At 44.4% G+C, this 21,887-nt stretch overlaps 1 protein-coding gene across 1 annotated transcript; it reads right to left on the bottom strand.

Moving 5' to 3' along the window:
* Positions 1 to 6,508: 6,508 nt before the first annotated feature.
* On the bottom strand, positions 6,509 to 10,952 carry has3 (hyaluronan synthase 3; the record flags this gene model as incomplete). Its single annotated transcript, XM_080737287.1, has 5 exons — positions 6,509 to 7,438; positions 7,665 to 7,766; positions 9,083 to 9,322; positions 9,799 to 10,103; positions 10,859 to 10,952. 5 exons carry the CDS (start codon positions 10,950 to 10,952, stop codon positions 6,509 to 6,511), a joined length of 1,671 nt encoding a protein of 556 aa, XP_080593413.1.
* Between the last annotated feature and the right edge of the window lie 10,935 nt (positions 10,953 to 21,887).

The following is a 21,887-nucleotide window of genomic DNA, read 5'->3' as shown; positions in this document are numbered from 1 at the left end:
GAAATGCTTTGTGAGTTAATCAAGAGCATAGATGATAGCCTGGCTTGGCCAGACTGTATACTAATGCAGCTAACTAACTGCAGTATATATCCCCTCTTTGTTTTAACATGGGTGGATTGTCTAGCTGCGCTAGGCTATAGATATGAAGCTTCTCTCTAAAACTAAAATATCTGGTTACTCTAGTCTAGAGCAGGGGTGGGCAACTTTGCTGATCAAGAGGGCCACTATATTTCTACACTCATTCAGTGGGCCACATTGCATATTGTTACTGTCCAGCAAAAACCTCTGATCTCCAGTAAGAGTAGCAAAAATAGCCAATCTACAAACTTGTAGATCGGATATTTTTGCTACTGAAATTTAACATTTTGATTTACTTTCAACTGCATTTAGTTATACTTATGTTAACTTTATAAACTTAAATACACATTGGACTAACATTTTAATATACTACTATACTAGTAGTCATTCAACTACTAATATAGACTGAAGTAATTAAAGCGGGTCATCTTTGCATGTTTGGAATTGTAACAGCTTAAATCATTAATATATCAATCAGTATTCCGGAAGGTGGGGGCCGCATGTGGCCCCCGGGCCAGCAGTTGCCACGTCTGCTCTAGAGTCTGTTCGCTTAATATTAACTAGCCCTTACCCGTTCAAAGATATGAGCTCCGAAATGATGTGCAGTGTGTGGGTTATGGGATGTGCACTGTGCACACAGTATATGAGGGATGGAAAGTAACTTTAACTGGTGCTTGCATGCTAATATGTAGGAGCATCAATGTAAGAAATACCCGTTCCATTTAACGGCTACAGAGATACTGTGTACCGATCTGCATGATTTTTGGACAACATCTGTAACAGGGCCAGAACCCCCCCCCCCCGTGTGTGTGTGTGTGTGTGTGTGTGTGTGTGTGTGTGGGTTTGTGTGTGATTGTGCATGGCCTGAACAACAGCGCCCCTCCCTTAACATGTGTGGTCACAAAAGGTACTGTAGGCTAAATAGATATAGATACACCATAAAATTGCTAATATACAGCATACGATTTGTGAAAGTGACAAACGGGCTTCACAGTTATGTCAGGTGTGTTCATATGCTTATGGTGATGCGATTTCAGATCAATTGCTCCAGCCACTGAGGAGAAACGCTGTGACAGACACTCACTCAGACACTCACTCACTCAGACATTCGCAAAATTATAGTATAGATTGTGTCTTGAGACGTTGTGTTTTAGCCATTTCATATTCCCAAAAACAATTACATCCCTGCCCAAAATATTGCTAATTTGTCTGCAGAGGTATTAAGATTAGAGATGTGCCGATTGATCGGTGATTGATCGCCGATAATGCCTTTATCGGCTTTGATCGGTATCGGCTTTGCCGATCTACAAGCTAGATCAGCTATTTTCACATTATGTACCTGTGGGACTGAATGTAACCTCAGCTTCAACTCCTACAAGTTGAATTGGATACTAAAGGACCTCAGCCTGCAATCTCCTAATGTTTATACTTAATATACAATGTCAATGTTTTGTAAGAAGAATCATTAAATATATAAATGCTGCTACAGTAACACAATAAATAGAAGAATTTATGGATTTCACGCTGTGATCGGGAATATCGGTATCGGCAGATACTGATTCCAGGTGATCGTATCGGCCCCAAAAATCGCAATCGGAGCATCTCTAATTAAGATTAAGTAATACTTTTCCACATGTCTATCCCTTTTGGCACCGATCTCTGCATATATTTATAGGGTAAGGATAATTGAATACAGTAGGAATAAGAATATGACATTGTCTTTATTCAGAAAGAAAACGACAACATACAGGCTTTCAGTGACTGTAAATGTTGAAAATAATGATGCTTTAGGTACAAAACCATATTTCTTAAATGTCTTTCTAATGTGTACATTGATACATTTTGAGTTGCCATATCCTGTTGCTTGTCTTTTCTGTGCAGTCTGTTGTGAAAGGAATGTACTGTACCTATTTTGGGAATATTAGAGCTTAGGGCTGTCACAATTATTACATAATCGTCTAATCGTGATTTTTGGACATAATCGTGATTATTTTTCATAATCGTCATAATCGTTTCCATGTTGAAAATTTTTCATATATTTAAATAAAAGCGACGCGTTGTGAGCTTGTAGATCGGCTATTTCCACTATCAATGTTCTTTTTTAAATATAAAGTTGTCAAATATTTCAGTAATTATGTGTCATATCTACCATGTGCAACTTAAAAGCAGAAATGTAATTGTCAACGACAAAAACACAATTAAATCGTTAATCGCAATTATTTGAGTGACAAATAATCGCCATGTAAAATGTCATAATCGTGACAGCCCTATTAGAGCTGCACCTCATAACTGTCATTCCAACAACACAAGTATTGACATTCTCTCATATCTCTTTAAACTAGAACGGTTTGAGAATTGGCATCCAAACACTCTTGAAATGAACACTGATATACTTGTAAGCATAATCTAACGTTAAACTACTACCATTATTTGTGTACAGATCCTCCAAGTTTGTGCTACAATTATAGGTAACCCCCCCAACCCCAGAATATTTTTCATATCTACAGTACACAAAATATATTACTTTTAGAATATTTCTGAAATGTAAACCTCATAGGTAAGCTATACCAAAGCTGGTTAGCTTGGCTCAAGAATTCTGTGACCAAAAACAATGTCTTGTTCACGGTGAAATAAAAAATATCTGAAATTAAATAAAACTCAAATATCCAAACCAGTCTCACGAGAGCTTTTCCATTTTGTCAGAACCAACCACAGACATGGTGATTGACGATTGGTTTTGACACAAGTCCCTTTCAATGCAAGTGCCCGGAAAATACTTGGTGAAATGCAGGTCTGCCCCCCAGTACCGCAATCAGATTTGGTGTAAAAAAAGGTGCTCGTTTAACATGGCTTACAAGGATAGGAATCAAGCAAGCAGCTTGGGCAAAACTCCTCTTGAACTGTGAGTGCGCCAGGAAAATAGTCCCCCCTTCTTTCTATTGATATGTTGCACTTCACTTATGCCAGTGAACATATGCTTGCTAACGGAAGCATTGCACACATTCATTGCATTGCGAGCATAAGCACACGTGGAATTGGATAAGACCCAGACTAGAACAGGCAGCTGCATGATTATAAATATTTTCAACATTTAGCTCAGATCTTGAGAATTCTTTACTGATTTCTGCAGTGTATATTTACAGTATGTGAGTGTTTGATAAGGGTGGGGTTCCCTTTTCCCCCGCATCCAGGCAGACGTATAATAACCATAGCAACCCCCCCCCCCCCCCCCCCCCCTACCCCACCCACTGCTGCACTGTGCTGACTGAAGTGAAGGGACCAATTCATTCAACTGCTGAGAAAACTCCCTCCCTTTCCTCAGTGCTCAGGTACCTCCTCAATATACATTCACAAACACCTCACACATAATGTGCACCAGCAGCACACACAGTCAACATGTTTTTAAATTCATGCCTAAAACCATTTTGGAAAATTCAAGGCCTAAGGTCTTTACTTGGAGTGTTTTCTTCTTCACATGACTTCATGCTGGTTTGAAGGAAGATAGAGAAAATCATGGGGTTTTTATTTAGGGGTACTGAGCGATAAGATTCCCATATGCAGATCTACAAAGGCCAGGTTTGCGGTTGTTTATAGTGATGCAGTATACTACAAAAAGCTTTGAAAACTGTAACATCCAGTCAGTGATCACCGTAAGGCAATTACCAATACATAGAAAAGACAAATGCTTTTAATTTCAGTACTACAAATGTTATGTTCTTAGGAAAATGCGTTATATATTGTACCGTTTCATAAGGTTTTCATGTCAGCTTAGAAAAGTGGATAAACCTTTATGTTGGGCTGCCTCCGACTGCATTTGACGGTTTAAGAGTGGAATTGGCAGTTTGAGTATTGTCTTCAGATCTACAGTAAGTTGTTCACAAATGAGACTATACAGTGTCCAGTTGTCTCAATGTATGGAATGAACAGGACAGGGTACTGTGTTTCTGTATAACCTCCTTGGTTCCTCCACCCACGTTAAACTGTTTGAAACACCGTGTCAGGGGGCTTAATGCCTGTGGCTAGTTAAGTTTGAGGATGCAGTTTTTAGCTGCTCAGTAGAAGAACCTGGTTCACAGCCAAACCAAATGCTGCAAAGCAGAAGAGTTGCTGCCAGAGGCCAACACGTCGGTCGTATACCTCCAGTGAACTCACTGACACAAGGGAAAAGAAACCATGGAAGAACAGAAGCCTCATATCAGCTTCAACATGTGCAGCACAAGACATCATGTCTGTATATTGTAGATTTTTGTCACATTTTTCCACACTTGCTCCAACAGTTTCTTGAAAACGTAACGTAACGTTCTTTCACAATGAAGAACATGGAATAAATTACAAATATAAACAAGTTATTATTAACTTGGAAAAAAGGACATGTGTAGGAAGAAACAAGGAAGTCACTTGGAAATGGATAGTTCTCTATTTGGTATGAATGGGACACTTGTGCCCCCAAAAAAGAAAGAATTCATAATGAATTAGGAAAAGTCCCATCTCTATGTCTAGAGATGGAATTCTTCCATCATATTTGTAACACAACCTCCACTGTTGGTCGACTATATCAGAAAGACTAACTAACTAACCCGGTAAACAAACATTTCTCTTTTGTGTCTTGTTTGCATGTTCAAGTATAGAGAGCCCTGCTTGAAATAAAATTGTATACACATTACACATATCTAGCACAACGGTGGAAACCTCCACAGACTAAAACAAAAATGAAGTTTCAAAGGAGACACTATACTATGATATGATAAAGCTTGATAAAACACAATGGGAAAAGTATTACGTGCTGTTTGAAACATGCCATTTATGACAGGAACCGGAACCGCCTGAAATGGAATGGAATAGAATCCCAGATGTTTTTAAATGACGCTAAATTGTAATGAAAATCTTACAGTACATTGCTAAAGCCATTGCTGTGAAAGAGGCCACATTACTAGAAAATGTAAAGGCAGGGTTTTCTAAAAATGTTCTTGCTCACTTCAGAAAGTTTCTCTTTGGTCATCAGTCTTACCAGTGTAAAATGAAGGAATGAATGAACAATGTAAAAGGACACAAACATCCTAAGTTTAACAGCTGTGTCCACAGTAATGAAAAAATTCAGGTGTTGTAGAAACATGATTTGGCACCTTCACAATCTATAAAAGTGCCTGTAGAAAAATACACCGGATCGCAGGAATAGAACCATGATTTGTCACAGGTTCCTGTATATTGATAACGAGACCATGACCTCATTAGTTCTTCTTTTTGATCCTGCTCAACAGCACCAAAAATATAACTGTATGTTATACCGTATGTGTAGAAATGTTAGATTGTCTATATTGAATTATAAATGATGATGACTGCATTACAAAAATACAACTGTTGGAGGTGATTGTGCCATTTGTGGCCAATGACAAATACATGGGCGAACGTCTCAGAACATGAGTGTCATCTGGAGCCTGAAGCATGGTTCATGCTTCATCGTATGAACGCATGGCTTGCTGGACATTACTGATTCTCAAATGATTTCTGTATGATCACATCATGTTTTCTGTGTGAAATTAAGTTGTTATCAGTGAGCAACAGGGTCTTATGACATAGTACAGTATATTAGGCTTAACCATTCAAGCTATCGCAGTCTTGTCGTGACAAAGCCAGTCTGCCTTTTACATTCAACTGCTCTTTAGTTTGACAGCGTAAAGTTTCACATTCTTTTCAAAGCTGGTTTATTGGAAACTTCCCTAACGTCCCTTTCATAATGACGATCCATTCCATTTAGCGACACTGTCAGTTATAGTACAGGTTCTCAGGCCATGTTATATCTCTTTATCCTGGTGTGAAACTGAAGAGATTTCATAATTTTGAGAGGAATATTACATTAAAGCACTGTCTCATATCAGTCAAAGGGAGCACAAGTGACCTAAGGGACACTGTAGTAGGCTATTGTAGGTCCATTTGAGGTCAGTGTCCATTAGCTCACTTTGGTGTGACGTGTGCTTTATATTTACGAGAAGCCCAATAACACACCAACACTGACTGCTGTACTATTTTGTCACAGTTTGCACAGCTAACTTGTACCCATATACTGTACTGCACTGTCTATGGTCCTTCTGAGCGTAGTTCCAGCAGTACAGGTGCATGAACAGGCCAGTACTGTGTGGCCTGGGCACAGTTCAGTTTGGTTTTGCAGTGTGAAGCACCAGTGTGATGTAAGAAGGAGACGTGTACTTCTCCGATCATCTCAGAGTTAAGTCAGACAAATGTTGCTTCTCATAGCAGATAGCCGTACTTCTTTTTTTTTAGCACCATTGATAAAGACATGATAAAGGCATGAGAGTGTTGCTGGATAATGGGACTCACGCTGTACAGTGGCTGTAGCTATCAGTTCACAGGGTCAGCAGAACCCTATAAGGATTACACACCAGTAAAACACTGTGCAGGGTCTTATGGCTACCTACGCCTCTGCATATGGCAGATGATACTGTTCTTCCCTCTTGTTGCAGCGCTTGGCTACAATGGCCAGGTAAAGTACCAGCAAAACGACCCAGTAGCAGGCATAGAGTATCGTCCCCGCTATCAACAAGGCTTTCTCTGTCTCGTTGAATGGCTCCTGCGTCTCGCAGTAGATTGTGTAGGCCACTCCCCCGAGCAGCACCAGCACCCACACCGTTACGGGCACAGCGCCAATGAAGTTGACCACGATCTTCCTTCGGCCCGACGTGCCCCATCCAGCCTTGTTGATGGTGAGCAAGGCGAAGATCTTGGCAGGGAGGAGGCTGGACATGTAGAGGAGAGAATAAAGTGACATGAAGATCATCACGAGGCTGCCCCGGAGGAAGCAGGCGTACGTGGCCTTCACCATCCCGACCAGCTGAACGGTCAGCAGGAACAGCAGAATGTTCCACAGCCTCCCTCGGTAGAACAGGTGGATCACGGTAGCGACCAGGAAGAACGGGAAGAAGCCGGTGACCACAGACTCATAGGTCATCCAGAGGCTGTGCTTGTGGAACCACAGGGCATTGTAGAGCCACTCACGGAAGTACGATTTGCTCCAACGCGTCTGCTGGTTGAGCCAGCGCAGGTAACGTGTGGGCGTCTCAGTCTGGCACTGTGAGCGTGCCGTGAACTTAGTCTTGTAACCGTAGCTCAGCACGCGGTTGGTGAGGTGGCGGTCGTCGCCGAAGCTGCACTTGGAGCCCAGGAAGGTCTGGTGGTACCACGGCTCCAGGAAGCGCTGAAGCAGAGAGTTGCGGTACATCCCCAGCGGGCCGCTGATGCACTGGACACAGCCGAAGTATGACTGACAGGCCCGCTCTATGTTGAAGGCCATCCAGTAGCGAACACTGCTTAGGAACGAGATCCATGAGTCGTACTTATTGAGGATCTGCAGAAGAGAAGAGAAGAGAAGAGAAGAGAAGAGAAGAGAAGAGAAGAGAAGAGGATCAACATGATGCAGCACAACCAAACACAACACAACATGAAGAGGAGCAGAGAACAAAAGATCACAGAGGGGGGAACAGAAAGGTAAAAAAAGAATCTGCACAGAAGAGGATTAGAAGAAGAGAACAACATGGAAGAGACCATCTCTATAATCACAAGGTATACAGTACCTGAACATCTCCACCAACCCCTCCAACCTTGGGATCTTCCTCTAGGATTTTCAGCATCTCTATGGTACATGCTGGGTCCAGAACTGTGTCTGAGTCACACACCTGTAAGAGCACCATGCAGTGAGTGAGGGGACTTCTGACCGGGAGCGTTTTGCTGTTACTACTTTACGTGTCATCTTTTTGACACCCAAACCCAAACCTTACCCTAACCCTAACCTCCGTGGGGTGAGTCGCTAACCCTCCCGACGCTCCTTTGTCGAAATAACGGTCGTTCGAAAGAGCGAGATTTCCCCCTTCTGACCGGGACTGGGTTTTAGCTAGGCTGCAGGTGTTTCAGTGTACCCTGTGTTTTTTGTTACGTTATTACTTAAGTGTAGAAAAGAAATGACAGGCTGTTGACAGCGGCATCCAGCTGGTCTATTGAAATCACACACCACGGGGTCATCAACTCTTGCAACCTTTGACCCGCACCAGAGACACAGAGGATGCAACAGTGGGTTGGTATAGGACGGTGATGTGGTTGCACAGTACAGGTGTGCACTGTGATTTCCCAAAACGATTTGGACGGCAAATGCCAGCAACGTGTCCAATAAGGGACACCATCCTTAACGGTATTTAACCACTTACACTCTATAGTTGACTATTGTAAGTAAGCTCCTTTTTTCCCCTCTAAACCAAATCTCTGCATCAAAAATAGCTGTTGATCAGCTGATCTACACACATGCTTGCTATGCAAATGTTCGCCTGAGAGTAGGGCTACTGTGGTTAATGTGTCTAAAGCTGACAGCTAATCATTTCAAATTCAAAGTACCGGTAATTGGAATATAGAATAACGTTTATCCAAAATTGTCTTTGTCCAAATACACGTTAATGTGTGACATCCACACAGATGCAGTCTTTCTCTATGAGTCAGCAGTGCAAGAGTAGCGAAGATAACAAGATCAGCAATGCAGTACAGAGTAAATCGTTGTTGTGAATGTGAAAACGAATACAAATAGAAGTCTGTTTGGGAGATAGGATTGAGTAATGTGATTATCTTCAGCTATAGATGGACACCCAAAAGCACTGTGTGTGTGTGTGTGTGTGTGTGTGTGTGTGTGTGTGTGTGTGTGTGTGTGTGTGTGTGTGTGTGTGTGTGTGTGTGTGTGTGTGTGTGTGTGTGTGTGTGTGTGTGTGTGTGTGCGCGCGCGTGCGTGCGTGCGTGTGTGTGTGTGTGTTCACAGTTGCATTGCTATTTAATGGAAAAACTCCAGAGCAAGGCCATGCGCCAAAACCTTTATAGGAGCAAAGATATTGCTATCATGAATGAGAATAAGGGTAAACCTGGATCTAGTACTTTAATCTCTTATTTTACTACCCTGAGCTCACTTTGGCTGCACACATGCTCGACTCCCTACACAACGGCATGCTCTTCTTACCTGAACATAATCCACCGTGTCTCCCAGCGCTTTAAAGGCAGTGTACATCACCTCCCTCTTGCCTCCCCACTCCTGCATGATGCAGGAGTAGCGGCAGGTCCTCACCAGCCGGGCCACGCGCGCCGCCTCCTCCATGTGGACCGTGGCCCTCCCTCCCAGACAGCCGCCGCCGCTGCCGTCGTTGTGGTAGTTCCCCTTCCACACCACGCTGCCGGCCTGGTCCGCCCCGCCCATCACCTCCTGGAAGTAGGGGTGGGCGATATGGTGATAAATATCGTTGAGACGATACAATGTCTCCACGATACAATGTCTCCACGATATGCCTTTTCAGAGGTATCGTATATATCGTGATACAATTGAGGGAGCCTTGTAAAAAATCCTGTTTAATTAATAATACAGAGATTCATTGCAGAATTCAATTTAAACCTGCATTTTGGTCTAAATCAGTAGTTCTCAAAATGTAATGTCAAGGTCTCCACTTAACTCTGACAGTATACAAATGAAACCAAATGGACCCTATACTGTCAGAGTTACATACTTGTAAAGTTCAATTTAGACCTCCCAAAGGGAACCCAGAGAGTCTAGTTTTTGTCAAGTAACTTGAAAAATATCCATTAAAAACCAACTTGAAAAAAGAATCGTGATAATATTGTGTATCATGATACAGCTTGGGAAAATATTGTGATATTGTATTTTTCCATATCGCCCACCCCTACCTGGAAGATGTCCATCATGTAGCGGTCCTCCGGCCGGTTCCCGTCCACCACCAGCACCACCTTCAGCCCCGGGAAGGAGATGCGCCGCACGCTGCGCAGGCACTTCCTCAGGTAGTCCGGGTCCTCCTGGAAGGCGGCGATGCAGAGGGCCACGGTGCGCCGCAGGTGCTGGGGCCGCGACGGGCTCCGCATGCGCCGGTGCTCCAGGAAGGCAAAGAGGCTCTGAAGGAAGAGGTGGAGGGAGAGGAAGGCGCCGTAGAGACCAAAGGAGAGGTGGTGCTGCTCGGTGTGGATGAACTGGTAGCCTGTGGTGCAACAATGGCCATGCCAGGGAGCAAGCTGATGAATACTTTCCTCAGGTCACATCAGTATGTTACAGGGGGCATCACCATGTTGGTTTGTGGTGGACATTTTTGTTATTACCCCATTGGTATATTATTACCAGAAACACAAAGAGATTGCCCTGAATGACCATAACTGGTCCGTTTGGCTGTTTTGGGGGACCAAAAAGCATTTGCCACGCCTACAGGTCTTAAGTTAAGTCATAAGACCTGGTACTTAAAGGGGAAAACCACCCATTTTCAATATTGAACTATGTCATTAATATACCTTAGAGGAGTTGTGTGGAAATAAATAAAAAGTTCTCCTCCCTTCTTTGTTGCCTAGAACTGGAGGATTGATTTTGGGGTTTGTATTGCAAAGTACTTTGCAAAACAAACCCCAAAATCAATCCTCCAGTTCTAGGCAACGCAGAAGGGGAGGATTATCTAAGGTACACTATATATATTAATGACATAGTTCAATATTGAAAATGGGTGGTTTAACCCTTTAAGACAATCAAAATAGGGCCTGTAGTGTCATAGTGAATCAGTGTCATATGTATTCTGAAGAAAACCTGGAGACCGACTTTCAGTAATTGGGATTTATGATCAAAATGAGAACATTAAAACAAGGCCAAGTCTTGCCACGGACACATTTGTCCGTGTACGGACATATTGATGACCTCTGCCATGTTGGTCTGCACGCATGATGTGTTATTCTAAGTCACCAACATATTCACCTGTCACATAGGCCAGCAGGATGGTGAAGAGGACCACCGCCGCGAAGGTGGTGGTGATCACGATGTTCAGCGCATTCTTGCAGCGAGAGGGCATCTGAGGGGGCGGAGAAAGGTAGATGGAAGGAGCAGGATGGAAGACGATGGAGGAAGATTGAGTGTTGATGGGTGCAGAATGAGAGAAGATGAAGGAGGGATGATGGGTGCAGAATGAGAGAAGATGAAGGAGGGTGGGTGGAAGGGTTAATGGGTGCAGAATGCCAGAAGACAAAGGAGGGATGATGGGTGCAGATTGGGAGGGTGAAGAAAGGAGGGTGATATTTAGAACAAATGTAGAAAAACAGTGATCAAGTAAACATAATGCTAGACATTCACCATAAATGCGACCATTAATGTTGTGCACAAAATGATGCTTGCAAAAATGCATTTGTATATTCATGACATACGGACGGACAGACAGACAGACAGACGGACACACACACACACACACACACGCACGCACACACACGCACACGCACACGCACACGCACACGCACACACACACACACACACACACACACACACACACACACACACACACACACACACACACACCTTACTAGTGGCTGACAGGGACGTGCAGAGAATGTTAGAGAGCTCTGTGAGCTTGGAGGTCGGCTATTTTCGGTGCTTGATACACTGAACTAAGCATTTAATCGAGTCAACACTGGAGACGGCATGGATTTCTACACAGAGAGAGGGCAATTCTTTCAACATACAGTAAGATGCTGCATTCAAGTTCAGGACTCAGGAGAGTTTGGACATGGCAATTCTCTTGAATGCCGCCTTCGGGTATGGCATGGAAAGAGGGCATTTGCACGTCTTTCACCATAGTGAAAACTGCATTTATGGTCTGGAGAGGGCACTTTCTTTTTACAGACAGGTAAAAGGGCAGGGGCTCAAGCCCCCTTTTATGTCTATGTGTGCATCAGGTGCCTGGTGGCCGACACAGCTCTCCAGTAATTTAGGTACTTAGGGCAGGTGAGTTATTCTGCACAACATAACTGACATGAGTGACATTAATGAGACACCAACACAAACAGGCTACACATGGCGGGTGAGAACGCATGACCTCAGAAGCTTGTGGAATTTCCCAAATGCCTGGCATAGAGGGCTTTTTGCTTTCTCTTAAGTTTAGGGAAGTGTCATTTCCTGGCTTTTCTGTAAAACCATTCATGAACAGCACTCAGCACCATGAAAACATAATCATTAAACGGTTCAGTGACATCATGGAACCTACAGTATGGTTGTCAGTGTTGTGAAGTAACTAAGTACATTTAAATGTACGTATTGTACTTAAGTACAGTTTTGAGGTATTTGTACTTTACTTGCAAATTTCCTTCACAGGGGATAGAATTACACATGGTATATCTGACCATCTCACTCTGTCAAGACTACAGTCTTGTCTTGCCTAAGTCTTGTCACGGTCATATCGTCAAATCCTCCCCTTTTCTTGTTTTACATTTATTTTTGTTTTGTTCAATATTGAATGGGCATTTAACATTGCCTTCGTCTACTGCAAAGGACATAGGCTACTACTGAGTAGTACGTGTGCCTTTCATGATTCACAACAGAGGAAAGCCGAGAGAGAGAGAGAGAGAAATCAAGAAAGCATCACCTTTGGGGCGCCCGCTGGCCTACTGGTCCGGGCGCATACCACATAGACTGTTTAGCCTGCAGGGGGTCGCTGGTTCAATTTCCGAGCCTGACCAGATTTGCTGTCTCCCTGTTTCCTGTCAATCTACTGTCCTGTCAATAAAGGCATAAAAGCCCAAAAACATATCTTTAAAAAAAAAGAAAGCATCACCTTTGTATTTGGGTGCTCATCTATTCTAGAGTGAGAGGAGCTCGCTCTAAATCCACGACATCTGACTAGCACCTAAACTCCATCTTTCGTGAAGAATAAAGACTCAAAGACCCAAAAACAGAGACTGCTGTAGATAAAAGTGAAAAGCACTGATTACTGAGTGTTGAAGACCGTCAGGCGATGAAGACTACTAACAAGTGACCCCTGTCAATCAAATGTCTGGTTCCCATCATCTGATGTGTAACAGCAATAGCATGTGTATTAGGCTTGTCTTCATCAACCTATTGACAAGGCTCTGTTAACTACTGTCTCTATTTCTTATTCTACTATCACCTATCTTCTTATCTCTTTCTATCTCTTTTCAGTCAATTCGAGTCCACGAACACTTTTGGACTTTTAGACAGAAACAGAGTATTTCTACATTGCAGTATTGGATAAAGAAAAGAAGAGATGAGCACTCTGCAGAATACTACTGTATTGGAACATACTGTACACAAATATACAATTGACCAAGATAGGCTAGACAGGTGCTCTGATTTGACCCATATTTATTGGACTTCCATCTACAGGCTGAACGCCCCCATCAGCACCTTTTCATTGTTCTACTCCTTCCCTCACCGATTCCCTCTCTCACCCGTCTGCCTTATATCTACATCTCGCTCCCTTCTTCCACTCGCTCCAGGTTAATAGCTCTAATTAAAGGCCGGGCTGGGCTTGGCCAGCACTTTGAGACCAGTAGGAACGGGGAACAATCATGTCCTTTCATTCATGAAATTACCTCCCGGTGCCCCCTGCCTGGTCCGCCCCGAGCAGGAGAGACAGACCTCATTCACCGCTGCTCATATCATAACATTCAGCTCTATGGCACTCACTGGCACAGATAGAATGGATGTACAGGTTTACGTCTTGGCACCGTGTCACACACATAGGCCACCGGAGACATGCATTCTCTGAGATAAATGAGACGACTGGCTCTCCAGGGGTAATTGTGTAGCATTTTGAAAGCATTTACAGAAAGGGGAATTTTCTCAATTGCAGATTTGGGAGAGCGTAATCTATACAATTTTGCTATACGATTTTCATTCAATCAACGTGATCATTTGGAGTCTATGAAAAAAGAGGCTTAAAGCAAAACCCTATCCCTTCTGGGGGCCATAGAGGCGAGCAGTCTGCTCTATGATCTGTGGGGTGGGGGTTCTAACAGCAGGTTGAGTGAGTGTGGCCTGGACACCCCGGGGGCACTTGGGAGATAACGAGCAGACAGCGACATGGACTGTACTTTGATTAGAGGGCCACAGTAGCCAGCGGGGGTTGTTGGCGAGCCAGCATTACTTGAGGGTATGTGGGAAGACAGCAGCAATTATCCACAAGGTGCTCTGTCTAGGCTAGGTTTAGCATGCGAGACATCGTGTTTATCGCTTATAGTGTAAGTCGGTTATTTTTGCATCAAAGTGTAAATTAGGCTTTATTGTTGATTATTCAAGGTTAACGCGAGTTAAAGGAGGCGAGAACATTTTAAATAGACTTCCCCTTAAGGGATAGTCTTCTCTCATGTTCATGAAAGTTATTGATTGGTAGCCTCTATGTCTAAGAGAGAAATAAGAGTGTGTGGCCTTACAGTACAAGCCAATAGCCAATATTTTGCTGAGTGGGCATTTTGACCCACCCTCAGGACTATAGCAAATAGCAAGTATGGCTAAACCAAGCCATGTAGCCTCCTGTCTTTTATACATCATAAACGTCTACTGTATAAACTGAAATTGTACAAAAAAAAAAAAGAGAGAATAGTAGTATAAACTTAGTATAGAATGTACTCTACTGCCAGAGGATTCTTCCCCGACAAAAAAGACTTGGGTTATATAATTATTCCGATATAACGATGGACCATCAAAACTAACAGCGACATCAAAGAGCAGCAGGTTCCCCTTGAACACGAATCACATTATGAAATGCCACATTTCATCTTCAAAATTATGTCATCACCTTGGCTCTCAAAAAAATGTTTTAGTCTTCAATAAGAGTTCCTCTACAGTCATAGAATGTCAAATGTCTGAAGTCACTTTGGTGGTGAGAAACATGGTCTAACTATCACATTTTGTTCCGGCAGTAGCATGGAGGGGTAGGCCTAATCAACAGCACTTATAGTTGGGTATGTACAGCATAGCATCACCGAAATCTGAGATTTTCTCCTTGTGCATTTGAATAAACTCCAGGTGCCAATATTCAGAGTCATTTGGTAGTGCGGGGAGCTCACAATCAGTCCATAATATCAGTATCATGTGTAGTCCATTCACACATTATCCTGAGGTTGGTTAGGATATCAATCCGGGAGAACCAAGTCTGCCTTTCTAAAACAGCCTTGATGTAAGACAATAGCATGGCCAATAACTCCCAAACCAGCCACACATGTTTAAAACATCCAGTTTATAATCCAAGCAGAAGGAAAAGGTTGTCTCTCCCACATGGCTCCAGCTAGTGCAGGGAAGCATTCCGGGGTACAAATTATTGTATCCCAAACCAGAGGACGGAGTTCCCAGGTGTATCTGTAGATCAGCTGTCCCATGTGTGGTGGCTTCCTCCAGATCAGTTGACTGAAGGGCTCTGAGCTCAGGTGAGGCTGTGGGGAGGTGGTTGCTGCACGAACAAATTGGCTGTGGGACAAGGGACTTTTACACCAGCCAGGAGAGGAGGGTAACTGGGTGGGGGTGGGGGGTGGGGGGGGGGGTAGGAGATGGGGATGGTGGAAGCTGGGAAGAAAGATAAAAGAAAGAGACCAAGGCAAGAAAGGGGTGGAAGGGAAGATGTGAAGAGAAGACAGAGATGTTTGAAAGGGAGGGAGGGAGGGAGGGAGTATGGGAGGACGACGAAGTTATGAGAAGTAAGGGAGGTAGGGAGAGGTGGAGCGATAGGGAGGAGGTAAAGAATGAGGAGAAGCAAAGGATGAAAGTGCAGGATCAGGTGAAGAGAAGACTAGTATCAGGTAAAAGAGTTCTTTATGACCATAGTGTACCGTTCCACTCCAACTTGAAACTGTGATCATCATTCACCTCCCAACAGCCTCTCTGGCTGCTAATGTGAGTCATGATGTGTTCAATGAGATGACTCAGAGTCAAAGCCCAGGAGAGCTGCAGAGATGGCAGGTTTCTCAGTCAGAGTCAATGGAGCAGAAATCCTCTGTTACTCCTCTGACACTTTAAAACGTGCTGCTCTTGTCAGTACTGGTCAAGCTCCACTCTCACACTCAAGCTGGGACAGCAACATTATACTGTTACTGTATCTGTGTTGTGTTCATTTCAGAAGAAAATATCCTCAGAAATGTATATACCTGGCCATAACTCTTACATTACACTGTATGGTTGTTGTATGATAGGGATCAACGTCTGATTCAAATAAGGTGATGCCATGACATATTTAGCTATAAAAACTGAACTTGTGGCATTAAACAGATCTGACAATTTGCCACAAGAGGGCTCCCCTATTGCCTCAATTCATGGATATATGTTACAACAATATACTCTTTTACAGACCTCATTACATAATGCATTAGGAAGTGATGCAGCTGGGAAAATTCCAATTCAAGAATTTATAAGTGGAAGGGAGCCACAGGGGGTTCAAACAAGGATCCTTCAAAATGTGGGTGAATAATGACATACAGTATATAAACAGCATATTACTAAATGTAAAAGAAAGCCCTTCTGATATTAAAAATATAACAACTTCTAGGACTGAAATCAGTCAATTACTGAGCACCAGCCTATACTGTACAACAGCAGTATTTAATAAATCATATAAAAAATAAAAGAAAACAGACATGTATATCCACACACAGTATATACACCCAGCCCTCACTGCCTCCTGATCAGATCAAGGTATGAATGAAGAACCTGCCTTCCTGGAGGTGTGATGTTAGTCTATCTCAGTGGTTCTCAACCTTTTCAGGCCGCGACCCCCAAAATATTCATATCTTAACTGGGTACCCCCCACCCTGACAAACACTACTTGGAGTTGGAAGAGTTGAGGCATTACATTTTGTAAAACACAGTTCTATTGTGAAAATAGCAGATCTACATGCTCACAGTCACAACGCCTCGAAAAGAGGCGTTGTGAGCATGTCGATTGGCTATTTTCACATTTTCTCCCTCTAATATTTGACAATTTGGCCAATGTTTAATTTGTCATGTTAGAGGTATTAAAAAGTCCTTAAATTGCCACATTAGACAATGCAGATACCCTCTATACACTTACACTTTATGTTGGTTTGTTTACTGTTGAGTGAGAAAACAATGTTTCACATTAAGCTAATCATCTGGGGACCCCTCAAAATAATTTGGGGACCCCCCTGGGTTGAGAACCACTGGTCTATCAGATCACAAAAGGCCACCAGACTAGGCCAGGCCAGCCCAGCCAGGGGCCAGCTTGGAGCCAATGGCGGAGATGCCATGGAAAGTCAAACAGGCTGACGTTTTCTTTGGCGATGCCACAAGCCATCATCAAAAGGAATTCGGAGGTGTTGCTCTCTGCTAACGGTCAGTGTCTGCCTGCCTTGGGGGAATAAAAATAAAAAAACGACCACGTGGAGCTCAAGCGAGAAGGCATGCACATGCACGTGCACACACAGACAGACGCACGCACGCACGCACGCACGCACGCACGCACGCACGCACGCACGCACGCACGCACGCACGCACGCACGCACGCACGCACGCACGCACGCACGCACGCACGCACGCACACACACACACACACACACACACACACACACACACACACACACACACACACACACACACACACACACACACACACACACACACACACACACACGAAAAATGGATACCCACTCACATAGATACGTGTATGCACAAATTAATACCTTTCTTTTCTTTAAATCATTACTAAAACATGTAACTACTAGTTTACACCCAAATCCCACGCCATTATAAAGTAAAAAAAAAAAGAAAGGCTCCTTAGCTCACAAGTAATTAGCAGACTAATTATGACTCACACACAGGTTCTGTTTCAGGCAGGGACAAAAAAGATCTTCACCTCTCACTCTATTCACACTTGCCACATACACAAACGGGCACACTAGCTCTCTGTCCCACATTTTCCTGACTTTTCTTAGCCTTGCTTGTTATTGATTTTTAAAACTTTCCATTTTCTCTCTCTGTCTGACACACACATGCGCGCGTGTGCGTGACACACACACACACACACACACACACACACACACACACACACACACACACACACACACACACACACACACACACACACACACACACACACGCACGCACGCACGCACACACACACACACACACCATCTTTCTCTAAGAGATACGTAGCATTGTCCTTACCATCCTGATCCTGTGGAGCCCTCCGTCTCCCCCTCAGGAGTCCCCCAGATCTCCGTCCGTGGGTCCGTCCCTCTCTGTCAGTCTGTCCAGCTGTGTGTCCGTCCGTCAACCTGGCGTCCGACCCACTCCACTCCACTCCACAGCACAGCGCAGTCCTTGTTCTGCCATTCCCCTCCCTCCCTCTCACACTACATCTTTATTCCGGCTTGCTTGCTTAATTCAGGAGATCCCTCGGTCTGCAGATTCAGCGACGGCGGCTGAACCAACGGCCCACCCTCCTCCTCCTTCCCCCCCTGCTCCTCCACTCCTCTGACTCGACCGCCTGCCCCCTCTGCTCCCTCTCTCCTCCCTCTCTCCCTCCCTCCCTCTGTCTGGTCCCTCTATCTCCCGGGGCTGTCCGAGGGCATGTAGTTAGTTACCCCCCCTCCCCTCCCCACCCTTCAACCTGTCGTCCTCAGCCAGCTACTGATGCTGTAGCAGACCTGTACGTGGGAGAGTGAAGCCGGGCAGATGTTGCGGTCCCTGCCTTCATGCGTTGTCTGTGGATCGGTCCCCTCGGCCGTGGAGTCCATACCGGCTCTGGGCTCCCCTAGCTCCCGACGGGCTGAACCGGGCCGCGGAGCCCCGGGCCGAAAAAAGAAAAGAAAAGAAAAAAGGATGAAGGTCGAAGGCCAAATCTCTGTCTCGGCCACATTTCAGTCTCCTCTCGCCCGCCTCGGTTTCATCCTTGTCTATCTGAAAGCCATTGGTACCGGGCCTCCAAGAGCTTTTCCTCCTGTTCGGTCTGCTTCTCCTCTCCCTCTTTCTGTGTCCTGTGCTGCAGTGGCAGTGTCTATCTGCATCTCTTTGCAGCGCTGCCCAGGAGGTAGCACTTTCTCTCCTCTCTCTCTCTCACTCTGTCTCCCTGTCCTGGCTGGGTGACTTTGGTGTGTTGCCTGGCAGACTCGCGCCAGTTTTGTTTCTACAACCGGGACCCTTTTTCCACCTCCTTCCACTCTCCTCTCCTCTCCTCTCTCCTCCTTGCCTGTCCTCTACCCCCCTCCTCCTCCCCGGCTGGCCTAGCTATAGCTCGCTGTCCCGCTGCAGTGCAGCCAGCAGGCTCCAACAAGACTCCGGACTGTTTTAGCAGAACCCCCTCTCCTCTCCTCCACTGCGCCTTACTCAAAGCATCCTTTATAGGCTTATTTATCCATGCACCCTCCCTCTCCATACCCCTCCTCTGCTCTGCGCTCTCCTGTGCCCCACACTGCTGACAGCTTGCAGGTTCCACACACACACAGCCTGCAGCACGCCTCTGATAATCAATGCCTGAAGCAAAACACCACACATTTCAATTCAGTCACATATTAACATTGAAACACTAGGGGACAATGCTTTCATGATAAATGTAAACACTGTTGTTATACTAATCAAGACTGTTATGCCTTCCCCAGAGTCCCACTGCCTGTTGGCTGCTCTGTTTTACACGTAGCTGTTGCAGGTGATTTGCAGGCAGAGTTTGGGAGGGGCATGCGGATGGTGTCTTATACCTGATTGGCTGCTAGTAAGCTATAAGTATAGTCTGGAAGCAGTTTCCCTCTCGTCTTCGACCTATTTGAGTTGCTGTATACATTTGTTTGTGATTAATGCAGTACATTCCATTTATCTTCTCACTCAGCCATGCACTCCAAACATTGCGGACGTCCACATCCAATGGTTACATTTGTTAAGAATTTATTTGTTTGGGCCTTTACCTCTGCGTGGTCTCCCATGCTTGCGTCCCTATTTCGGGCACGTTATTAAAGATGAAAATTGTCGAAATAGGTAGAAATAGCAGATCCAGTCCACTAATCCACTGTAGATTGGCTATTTTCGCTGTTCGTCGTACAATTAAGTATACTGGACTTTAGTGATTACTGCCTCTCTTTTTCAAACATACTTTGGTGCCCTTTCTCTCCCTCTTTTGCCTTTTCTCTTCATCTCTATCGCTCCAGCTGTCTGGCTGTGAACCATGGCAAAGCCATAATTACAATAATAGCTTTCTCATGGCGTTGGCAGAGCGACTGGAGCTTTAAGTCACTCAGTAAGTAGCCTTGGGAACCAGCAATTCCAGAGCCATGTGGCCCTTTAGATCAGGAGCCTACAGTATCTCCTGTTTCTGTAGCATGAGCCATGACACTAGTACTGTATGTCACAGGGACTAACCCCCTGTCAGCCCTTGATGCTGAGTGCCAAGGAGGGTACCATTGGTTATTGGGTACCATTTTAAAAAATATAAAAAAATAAAATCTGCAATAGATTTTTTGGGGGGCCGATAGACCAGAGCAAAGAGCAAAGGGGAGGACAAATGTAGCTCAAATAGTTGAAGTTCGAAGCTAGAATAGCCTGTGGCGGGAGTCAATCTACACGAAAGCTGGGTTTTGAAGATGTAGCTACAGTAGACCACCAACTGTGCCTAGGGACCTCAGGGAATTAAAAAAGGAGCAGTGAGGTGGGAGGAGATCGGGGAAGAGAATACAATCACCGGGATGAACCCATGTTTTGGTGAGGAGCATGAGATCAAGGTGGCGGGAGGTGAAAAAGTATTTTAACCAATGGGTTTTGAGATTCATAGAGCTGGTATTTAGGAGGGCCATCCTGAGAGTGGTGATGACCGGGCTAGGAGGTAAGATGGAATGTCTCAGAGGTTTTAAATGGGCAGGCATGCTCCACGAAGCAGTAGTGCAATCTGTCCACTGGCTGATTGGAAGATTAGAACTAATGGTTATATCCCAAAGTCATAGTGACAGTCTGAGTCATAGAGATGGTGCAGTTTTATGTGAGTCATAGTGTAGTGACATTGCAATGGTCCACCAGCCACCAGAGTCATAGTGTAGTGACATTGCAATGGTCCACCAGCCGCCACAGCCAACTCTTTAGGCAATTTTAATATAGGATAAAAATTGGAATTAACTTTGGGTCTTATGAATAGAGTAACCCCTATATAGCAAAATGTGGGTTTTGAGGTCAACTTTGAAAATCACTGCCATAGAATCTGCTGTTCAGTTTAAAGTAGTAGTTCTGGAGACAGCAGGGAAAAGACCATAGTTAGATTAGTATGTGAACAGTCACAGCTTGTCCAGATGGCCTGACACTGTGGTTCTAGGGGTTTGTCGCTCTGACATCATGCTCTGATGTCACTGTGATGTGAGGGGAACCACTCTTAACAGAATGGGTTTGCTGCTCTGACATCACGCTCTGGCTTCACTGTGATGTCACACTAACGGAATCCCTTTTATGCCCATATATGGAGTTCCCTGATGTCATCAATATTAAGCCCATATCTAACAGGACTTCATATGGGAATGCCCATATATGGAGGCCACATCGGCCACATACCACACTAACAGAATCCATATATGGCCAAGACAGCCCATATCTGTGTGGCTGGTTCTACAGACACTCAGACAGGGATCTCCATGTATGGGCATAAAAGGGTATAATGTCAGATCTCATAGACGTCTAGGACTTTCACATAACGAATGAAGAATTGAGTAAACATGTTTGGGCTCTCACAGCATATCTCCATATACAGTACATGGATCTCCATATATACATAAAGATATTATTCTCATCTACTATCTTCTATCTATCTATCCATCTGTATCTATCTATAAATTCCAGAAATCCTGTCTGTCTGGAACCAATCCTCTGTCTGTGTTTACGCCCATAGCCAATCATGGGCTACCGTGTATGCCCGTAGCCAATCAGAGAAGGGCAAAGGATGACATCATTATATCAAGGCATATATAATGCTGCATACAGTTATCCAGCTTATAAATAGGGTAAGGATGAGTAAGGATCCCTTAGG

This window comes from Nannobrachium achirus, assembly GCF_963921795.1.
Source record: "Nannobrachium achirus genome assembly, chromosome: 11".
NCBI classification, from domain to species: domain Eukaryota; kingdom Metazoa; phylum Chordata; class Actinopteri; order Myctophiformes; family Myctophidae; genus Nannobrachium; species Nannobrachium achirus.
Note: the sequence above shows the minus strand (reverse complement) of the source record. Positions and strands in the feature narration are given on the sequence as shown.